The sequence below is a fragment of the Gastrolobium bilobum genome, unplaced genomic scaffold (genome assembly GCF_033153095.1).
Source record: "Gastrolobium bilobum isolate Gb01-03AN ecotype WA unplaced genomic scaffold, APGP_CSIRO_Gbil_v1 utg28196, whole genome shotgun sequence".
In the NCBI taxonomy this organism is placed as follows: domain Eukaryota; kingdom Viridiplantae; phylum Streptophyta; class Magnoliopsida; order Fabales; family Fabaceae; genus Gastrolobium; species Gastrolobium bilobum.
Window position 1 is genome coordinate 141568 of NW_026897317.1, and position 10804 is coordinate 152371.

The following is a 10804-nucleotide window of genomic DNA, read 5'->3' on the forward strand; positions in this document are numbered from 1 at the left end:
CCCAGACGCTTGTGATGGAGCCAAATCATAGACTCTGCAGTAGAAGGATGACGTGTCATTAATAACTGATTTTTGCTAGCATGGTCTGGAAGGAGATGATACAACCCATCATGTTCATTAGCAACTCCAATTGTCTTCTTCGTGGTAAGATCCTGAATAAGACAATGAAAAGGAAAAAATGTGATAGAACAATTCAAATCAGTTGTAAGTTTTTGAGTGGAGATAAGATTAGTAGAAAGCTGAGGAACATAAAGAACATTTTTAAGAAACAAGGAAGGTTGAATTTGAATGTTACCAGAACCAATAACTGATTTATGGGATCCATCAGCTACGGATATAGTATGACTACCAACAGTAGGATGATAAGAACAAAACAGTACGACAAGCCATATGATCAGTTGCACCAGAATCCAAAATCCATAAGGTTTTAAAATCAGTGCAAGAAGCAAAAAGAGATATAGAACGTGTGCTCTTACCAGATAAGATCGAAGAACTATCATGCTCGGCCATTCTTTAACAAAAAAAGGTAACAACCAGCGATAAAATCAACCAAACAGAATATCAAATGACCTCTGATCAGAAAAATAATTACAAATCCAGACAGAAGACAAAAAGACGAGAAGAATGGTGGTGGTCCGGTCCAAAAACACTGCCGCACGCGCCTCCACGCGCCGGAGAAAGGAGCTGCGCGTGGGATTCACTCGCCGGGAAAGGGGCGACGCGTGAGAGCGCGTGGAGGGGCTTCGCCGGCTGAGATTTTTCTGGTGTGGTCGTCCGGTGAGCGCGCACCTGTCTGTGGGTGGTCGCGGTTGAAAAGTCGCCGAAAAGTGGTCCAAACGGTGAAGACAGATCTGATTGGAGGCGGTCGGAGGTGTTTCGGTCGTTTGTGGCGGAGGAACAGTGCGTAGAATGATAGATCGGAGGAAAAATAAGGTCAACAATGGTCCCCTTGGTTCAAAAGGTCCCCGAAAAAATTTTCCGGTGGCGGCTGATGGCGGCAAGAGGCAAAGAAATTAGGGTTTTGTTAAAAAAGAAGATAATATGTGCGGAAGCAAAGCCCTCAGATCGAAAGCTCTGATACCAACTTGAAAAAGGGTATTCTAATATATTATAGAATTGTAAATAATCTGTACAAATGGTTCTCTATTTATAGAGAATACTTGACCTAATTTTAACCTAATGGGCTTGACCCAATACAACAAATAAATGACTAAATAATAACTAAATAATTATTATTTACAAAAGAACATAATCATAAAATTCCCGCTAATCTGAAAAAAGTTTAACTTATTATACGAATCTATAATAGGTGGTCTTATTTTGCATTTTATTACCTGAAATGATCTTTTTATTATTAGAATAATCTACACTCTCAAGATTTAGTTATTATTTAGTTTTTATTTAGTCATTTATTGTTGTATTGGGCCAAGCCCTTTGTTGTATTGGGCCAAGCCCATTAGGTTAAAAGTAGGTCAAATATTCTCTATAAATAGAGAACCCTTTGTACAGATTATTTACAATTCTATAATATATTAGAATACCCTTTTTCAAGTTGGTATCAGAGCTCTCGATCTGAGGGCTTTGCTTCCGCACATATTATCTTCTTTTTTAACAAAACCCTAATTTCTTTGCCTCTTGCCGCCATTAGCCGCCACCGGAAAATTTTTCCGGGGACCTTTTGGACCAAGGGGACCATTGTTGACCTTATTTTTCCTCCGATCTATCATTTTACGCAGTGTTCCTCCGCCACAAACGACCGAAACACCTCCGATCGCCTCCAATCAGATCTGTCTTCACCGTTTGGACCACTTTCCGCGACTTTTCAACCGCGACCACCCACAGACAGGTGTGCGCTCACCGGACGACCACACCAGAAAAATCTCAGCCGGCGAAGCCCATCCACGCGCTCTCACGCGCCGCCCCTTTCCCGGCGAGTGAATCCCACGCGCAGCTCCTTTCTCCGGCGCGTGGAGGCGCGTGCGGCCGTGTTTTTGGACCGGACCACCACCATTCTTCTCGTCTTCTTGTCTTCTGTCTGGATCTGTAATTATTTTTCTGATCAGAGGTCATTTGATATTCTGTTTGGTTGATTTTATCGCTGGTTGTTAACTTTTTTTGTTAAAGAATGGCTGAGCATGATAGTTCTTCGATCTTATCTGGTAAGAGCACACGTTCTATATCTCTTCTTGCTTCTTGCACTGATTTTAAAACCTCATGGATTTTGGATTCTGGTGCAACTGATCATATGGCTTGTCGTACTGAGTTATTTTGTTCTTATCATCCTACTGTTGGTAGTCATACTATATCCGTAGCTGATGGATCCCATAAATCAGTTATTGGTTCTGGTAACATTCAAATTCAACCTTCCTTGTTTCTTAAAAATGTTCTTTATGTTCCTCAGCTTTCTACTAATCTTATCTCCACTCAAAAACTTACAACTGATTTGAATTGTTCTATCACATTTTTTCCTTCTCATTGTCTTATTCAGGATCTTACCACGAAGAAGACAATTGGAGTTGCTAATGAACAGGATGGGTTGTATCATCTCCTTCCAGACCATGCTAGCAAAAATCAGTTATTAATGACACGTCATCCTTCTACTGCAGAGTCTATGATTTGGCTCCATCACAAGCGTCTCGGGCATCCACCATTTAGTCTTTTGAAGTCTATGTTCCCCTCTCTGTTTCTCAATAAGTCGGTTGAGACCTTTCATTGTGATGTTTGTGAATTTGCAAAACACCATCGAGTGTCATTTCCTTCTAGCACTATTAAAAGCAGAGAACCTTTTTCTCTTATCCATTCTGATGTTTGGGGCCCTTCTAAAGTGCACAGTGTTTCAGGTGCTAGGTGGTTTGTTTCTTTTATTGACGATTGTACTCGGATAACATGGATATACTTGATGAAAGACAAGTCTGAAGTACCAGAGATATTTATTCGGTTTCATCACATGGTTGAGACTCAGTTTGGTAAGGGTATTAAAAGACTCAGATCTGATAATGGTACTGAGTACGTCAATCAACGCCTGTCACAATTCATTTCAGACAGAGGTATGATTCATGAGCTCACATGTGTTGATACCCCTCAACAAAACGGGGTTGCTGAAAGGAAAAATCGTCACCTTCTTGAAGTTGCTAGAGCACTACTTTTTCAGACATCTGTTCCTAGTTCTTATTGGGGAGAAGCAGTATTAGCTGCAACTTTTTTGATCAACCGTTTACCTTCACGGGTCCTTAACAATATCAGTCCTATTCATTCCATGACTTCCTTCTTTCCTTCTGTTCCCATATTGCAGAGCCTTCCACCAAGAGTGTTTGGATGTGTTGCCTTTGTCCATGTTCATAAACAACATCGGAGTAAGTTGGATCCTAGGGCTCTTAAGTGTGTCTTCCTTGGTTATAACCCTTATAAAAAAGGGTACAAGTGTTATCATCCACCAAGTCGGAAATTTTTTGTTTCTATGGATGTCACCTTTCAAGAATCTGAATCTTATTTCCTGGGTCCTCATCGTCAGGGGGAGAATAGTTCTTCAGAAGACTCGTCCCCTTCCTTCTTTGAGTCTGGATCAATCTTCTCTCTTCCTAGTGTGTCTGCTCCTGGTGTGTCAGAACCTTCAAATACACCTGAGATACAACCCATACTGTCTCACCAGCAACCTCAATCGTCTGAACCACTGGTAAGTCCTGAATCTCCTATTTCTTCTGAATCTCCTGTTTCTGATTCTAATATTATTTCCTCTCATGATTTGTCTATTTCTTCTGATATCTCTAATGACTTACCCATTGCTTCTACTTCTGATGACTTACCTATTGCTCTTAGAAAAGGAAAAAGATCTTGTCACAAGAAAACTTGTTCCTCCTGTCCCTCTTGTACTCAATACCCTATCTCCCACTTTGTTTCCTCTGCTAATCTTTCTGTGCAGCACAAAAGCTTTGTTTCAGCACTAGATTCTATTGCAATCCCAAAATCAGTACATGAAGCCTTGAAAGATAGGAATTGGGCTCAAGCCATGCAAGAGGAGATGAATGCTTTGGAGAAAAATAAAACATGGGAGGTTATTGATAGACCCAACGGAAAGAAAGCAGTAGGGTGCAGATGGGTTTATACCCTGAAATATAATTCTGATGGCACTCTTGAGAGATATAAGGCTCGATTAGTGGCCAAAGGTTACACTCAAACCTATGGCATTGATTATGAAGAAACCTTTGCTCCAGTTGCAAAGATGAATACAGTGAGAATCTTGTTATCCCTTGCTGCCCATTACAATTGGGATATAAATCAATTTGATGTGAAAAATGCTTTCCTCAATGGTGAGTTAGAAGAAGAAGTCTACATGGAAATCCCGCCTGGTTTTGATTCTGTGAAGGGGGAAAATAAAGTTTGTAGATTAAAAAAGGCCTTGTATGGATTGAAGCAGTCACCTCGTGCTTGGTTTGGAAGATTTACTAAGGTTATGATGACCTTAGGATACAGACAGAGCCAAGGAGATCACACTCTTTTCTTCAAGCACTCCCAAAATGGGAAGCTTACTGTGCTCCTTGTATATGTTGATGATATTATTATCACAGGTGATGATTTTGTGGAGAGACAGATTCTGCAAACACGGCTTGCCTCTGAGTTTGAAATCAAAGACCTTGGGAAACTGAGATATTTCCTAGGGATAGAAGTAGCTCATTCAAGCAAAGGAATTTTTATCAGCCAGAGGAAATATGTTCTTGATCTTCTCAAAGAAGCAGGAAAGCTCGGGTGTAAACCCTCTAATACTCCTATTGAGCAGAATCACAAGATGGGCTATGAAGAAGAGTCCTCCAGTTGATAAAGGACAATATCAACGGCTAGTTGGGAAATTGATATATCTGGCCCATACTAGACCAGACCTAGCTTATGCTGTTAGTGTTGTCAGTCAGTTTATGCACGATCCAAAAGAAAAACACATGCAGGCAGTAGAGAGAATTCTTCAGTATCTTAAAGGTACTCCTGGTAAAGGATTGTTATTCCGACGTGATGGCAATCTATCTTTAGAAGTCTACACAGATGCTGATTATGCTGGATCCGTGACTGACCGTCGTTCTACCACTGGTTATTGCATGTTTCTTTGCGGTAACTTGGTGACATGGAGAAGTAAGAAACAAGATGTGGTTGCCAGATCAAGTGCAGAAGCTGAATTTCGAGCTATGGCTCAAGGCATTTGTGAGTTACTGTGGCTGAAAATTGTTCTTGATGATCTCAAAATAAAATGTGAGGGACCTATGAAGCTGCTATGTGATAATAAGTCCGCTATTTGTATAGCTCATAATCCAGTTCAACATGATCGGACTAAACATATTGAGGTTGACCGCCATTTCATCAAAGAGAAACTTGATAGCGGGTTGATTACCACTCCATACATTCCCACTGGGCGTCAATTGGCTGATCTATTAACAAAGGGGCTTCCTTCAGACAGATTTCAAGAACTTACTAGCAAGCTGGGAATGATAAATATTTATTCCTCAGCTTGAGGGGGAGTGTTGTAAATAATATTGATTTAGTTATTATTTAGTTTTTATTTAGTCATTTATTGTTGTATTGGGCCAAGCCCTTTGTTGTATTGGGCCAAGCCCATTAGGTTAAAAGTAGGTCAAATATTCTCTATAAACAAGTTGACTTTGTTATCCTATATTTAGTAATTTTACTCGAAACTCTTTTCCTGATCAAGATCACTACTTGAGCTTGTAACCAAAAAGAAAAAAGAAAAAAAAATCACTACTTGAGCTTTCAAAAATCAAGGTTGCATTCCAATACATGCTTGACATGTTCTCTGTCTGCGTGCAGTCACATAAAGAGAATCACAATGTATATATACAGCTCAGACAGTCAGTCTTAGAATAAATAATTAAAAATAAAAAATAAAATTGTCAATGAACTTCCTTGTACCTCAAATAATAAAAAATTATAATTATAATATATATAAGACAAGATATACTTACCACAAAAAAAAGTTTATCACCTTTATAACTAATCTAATTACCGTTGATTTCCGTCAATTTAACGATTATAATTTATTGAGAATTAATAATTAATTAATAAGTACAACCCAATAATTTTCAATAAAACATAACCGTTAGATTGACGAAAATCAACGGTAATTAAGTTGGTTGTAAGGGTGGTAAACTTTTTTGGTGGTAAGTATATTCTTCCCCATATATATATGACAAAAGTTATATTCAATACATTTTTTCTTACTATCTCTTACTACCAAATCTTAACTGTTGATTTCTGTCAATCTAACGATTATAATTTATTGGAATTTAATAATTAATTAAAAGTGTGACCCAATAAATTATAACCGTTAGATTGACGGAAGTAAACGATTAAGATTTGATAGTAATAAATAGTAAGAAAAAAAAGTAATAAGTATAATCTCCCTAAATAGTAAGAAAAAAAAGTAATAAGTATAATCTCCCTATATATGTATATATACTGAATATGATCAACTTAGATGTAAGAAAAAAAATTATATTCAATGTTAGCTGATGATTTTTATGTATTAGACGACGGTTGTTTATTGGACTATATTTATTAATTAATTAATTATTAATAACAAATAAATTATAATTATTGTACGGAAATTAACATCTAACATTAAGTATAAAATTAAAATTATAATTTATTACTTTTATACCGATATAAGATCATCGAGGCCTATATCATCTCTTTATGAAATGATATAACATTATAAGTTCGTTTGATCCAATGTAACTGACCCCATTTAGTAAGAAAAAACATTTGTTATTGCTGTTAAAAATGATGATGAATGGAATGGCCATGGCGCTAGAACTGGTAGACAACAGCTGAAGTTATCTGTCAGAGTATCTGTAGCATTCAGATTGAGAGCATAATCAAAAACTCATCTTTAATTGGACAAACAATCTAAGGTGGTAAGAGGGGGGAAAAAATGAAAGGTGTGTTTGACTTGTTCAAAGGAACCGTTTTGGTTAGTTTTTGTGTTTGGTAAATGCTAAATAAAGGCAAAACAACATGTCATGTACCAGAATTTCCCAAAGCACAATGCTCCCTCCACATTCTTTGGCTAATTATTGGGAATTGAAGGTAATGTTAGAGTTGTCATCCCTTCCTTTTTTCCTCCAAAGAATGAAGCTGTTAGAGAGAGAGAATCCCTTTTAGGGATCCAAAAACACCCTTTTTGAGTCTTTCTTTACTTCTCAATATTCTAAATTGAAACCTCTTCTCACCTCAACCCAGGAGGTATGGGGAAGATAGAAAAAATACATAGGATCTTATTAGTACCACATTTTCTATCATCCTTGTCATCTTTGATGGCTATCCTCCTGGTCATTCTCTTGGCCTTTTCTTCTCCTATATTTTCAGCAGGCCTACCTTCTTCTTCCTTCATTCCTAAAGATAACTTCCTCATTGATTGTGGTGCTGAGAATGTAGCCACCCTCCCTGATGGAAGACAATTCAAATCAGACCCACAAGCCAAATCTTTCTTGCAAGCCAATGATGAATATAAAGTCTCAGCAGATGGTGTGAATGTTCCTTCCCCCATATACTCAAATGCAAGGATTTTCATTCAGGAAGCTAAGTACTCCTTCCATTTGGTTCAACCTGGCTTTCATTGGGTTAGACTTCATTTCTACCCCATTAAAAACAATGTCTTTGATCTTCAGAAGGCTACTTTCTCTGTCAATACAGATACCTATGTTCTTCTCCATAGCTTCAATGTTAACAATAATGAGAAGCCAATCCTCAAGGAGTACCTCATCAATGTAACTCAACCCCAATTCACCATATCCTTCATTCCCTTGAAGAACTCGGCTGCATTCATCAATGCCATTGAAGTTGTTTCAGCTCCTGATAACCTGATCTTTGACAACGGCGCCGGCCTTTTCCCGGTCGCGGAATTTACCGGCCTTACAGCTTATGCTTTCCAACCTGTCTTCAGGCTCAACAATGGAGGATCTTTGATCACCTCATCAAATGACACCCTGGCAAGAACTTGGGAATCTGATGAGCCTTTCCTCACAAACAAGAACTTGGCAAAGAATGTCTCAGTGGCTACCAGTGCCATTAAGTTTCCCAAGGATACACCAACAATTTCTCCTTTGATTGCACCACAAACGGTGTATGCTTCTGCCACTGAAATGGGTGATGCTGGTGTTAACCAGCCAAATTTCAATGTCTCATGGAAATTTGATGTTGACACTTCTTTTAGTTACCTTGTTAGATTGCATTTCTGTGACATTGTAAGCAAAGGGCTTAATGAACTCTACTTTAACGTCTATGTTAATGGGAAAATGGCAATTCCTAACTTGGATTTATCAGCTATTACTGGTGCATTGTCAACCCCATATTACAAAGACATTGTAGTCAATGCAACATTGATGTCTCAAGGACTAACAGTTCAGGTTGGACCAGCAAAATCTGATGGTGGAGATGCCAATGCCATTTTGAATGGTATAGAGGTCTTGAAGATAAGCAATTCTGTGAATAGTTTGGATGGAGAATTTGGGGTTGATGGAAGAAAAGCTAGCGGTTCTAACCGTGGGACAGTTGCAGCAGTTGGATTTGCCATGATGTTTGGAGCATTTGTTGGTCTTGGTGCTATGGTGATCAAGTGGCACAAGAGGCCTCAAGACTGGCAAAAGAGAAATAGCTTCTCTTCATGGTTACTTCCTTTACATGCTGGTGATACAAGCTTCATGAGCAGCAAGAACTCGATGGGAAAGAGCAACTTCTACTCCTCATCAATGGGTTTAGGCCGGTTTTTCTCCTTTGCAGAATTACAAGAAGCCACCAAAAACTTTGATTCAAAAAACATTATTGGTGTTGGTGGATTTGGTAATGTCTACTTGGGTGTGATTGATGAGGGGACTCAAGTTGCAGTTAAGAGAGGAAATCCACAATCAGAACAAGGTATCACAGAATTCCAAACTGAAATTCAAATGTTGTCCAAGCTTAGACACAGGCATTTGGTGTCCTTGATTGGATACTGCGATGAGAATGAAGAAATGATCCTGGTTTATGAATACATGCCTAATGGACATTTAAGAGACCATCTTTATGGAAAGAACATGCCTTCTCTATCATGGAAGCAAAGGTTAGATATATGTATTGGAGCAGCTCGTGGTCTTCACTATCTTCACACTGGCACAGCACAAGGTATCATTCACCGCGATGTTAAGACCACTAACATCTTGCTTGATGAGAATTTCACAGCCAAGGTTTCTGATTTTGGACTTTCAAAGGATGCACCAATGGGCCAGGGTCATGTTAGCACTGCAGTGAAGGGTAGCTTTGGTTATCTAGACCCTGAGTACTTCAGGAGGCAGCAATTGACAGAAAAATCAGATGTGTACTCTTTTGGGGTGGTTCTTCTAGAGGCATTATGTGCAAGGCCAGCCATTAACCCTCAGTTACCGCGAGAACAAGTTAACTTAGCTGATTGGGCAATGCAATGGAAGAGGAAGGGCTTGCTTGACAAGATCATTGACCCTCTCCTTGTTGGTTCAATTAATCCTGAATCTATGAAGAAGTTTGCTGAGGCTGCTGAGAAGTGTTTGGCTGATCATGGAGTTGATAGGCCTTCAATGGGAGATGTTTTGTGGAACTTGGAGTATGCATTGCAACTTCAAGAAGCTTTCACACAAGGAAAGGTTGAGGATGAGACTAAGTCCTCTGCAGCTGTTCCTACTTCACCTGCTCCCACAACACCTTCCACCACCTCTGATAACCACCCAGTTGCTCCTACAGAAGTAAATGATGGTCCACCACAAGTACCAGCTATTGATGACCATTCTGGAACTGCAGCGTTTGCACAGTTTGGTAATATCAGTGGCAGGTGAAAGCCAAATTTGCATCTATCACTTGGACTGCTACAAATTTGATCATGTCAAGGAGGTGTTATAGTAACTTTCTCACAAGGTTTGTGACCAAAAAATTTCCTGTATAGTTGTGTATGATACTGTGTGCTGTTTCTCTTCTAGGTACTACTCTTGCTCAACTTTCTTTCTGTATTGTGTGTGGAGTATTGTGTTTCTTGGTGGCAAAATTCTGTATCAGATATGTAAAGTACTGGTGTGTATGTATGTATATATGCATTCAGTACCATTAATCATTTTATGGTCTTATATAATTGAATTGTAATATTTTGTTATGTAATTTTTAGATAGTAACTGTAGAAGCAAGTTCGTAGAAACTGGCTACTTGCAGCTAGTGAATTGACTTCAATTTGTATACAATCGACCAACCAGTGTTGTAGCAAAAGACCTTTTTCTTTTTAATAAAAATGGCCTCTCTTTTTTCATTTGGCCATCTGAGAATGCAAGTGTCCAAGTGCCACCTGCAAGAGTAACTACCAAAATTCCACACCAGGGATGGTTCTGAACCAGATTGAACTCATTGAGACATTTAAAATCTAAATTAACATTTTCAATGTTTCTTTATTTTTATGACATGCAAGATTGTTGAGTTATCTAATCATCTTTTTAGAATCCTAATAGAAGCACATTAGTATCCAGATATAAATAAATGAAAACTAAATGCATAATCCTTGGTTTTCCTTGTCCTTGGTTTTCCTTAAAACTTTTTTCTATCAAAATTTGCAAAATAAATAAATAAATAGCACAAAACAACATAACTGCATCTGGTAATAGAAATAAACCCCTCTCTTTTTTCCTACCTTGTAATGATCTAAATAGAGATAATATGTGCCTTCCTTTAGCTCTATCCATATTTAATAGGCTTAACTTCAACAAGATATCTTATCATAACACATTATTTGGATATTGAATTCAATCATGCTTTG

General features: G+C 38.4%; 1 protein-coding gene across 1 annotated transcript; it reads left to right on the forward strand.

Moving 5' to 3' along the window:
• Positions 1–7295: 7295 nt before the first annotated feature.
• Positions 7296–9842, forward strand: LOC133305946 (probable receptor-like protein kinase At4g39110). Its single transcript, XM_061506210.1, has one exon. The coding sequence runs from the start codon at positions 7314–7316 to the stop codon at positions 9840–9842; it is 2529 nt and encodes an 842-aa protein (XP_061362194.1). The 5' UTR covers positions 7296–7313.
• Positions 9843–10804: the final 962 nt, after the last annotated feature.

Coding starts and splice junctions, on each gene's coding strand:
- LOC133305946 (XM_061506210.1), top strand. CDS start 7,314: ATGGCTATCCTCCTGGTCATTCTCTTGGCCTTTTCTTCTCCTATATTT.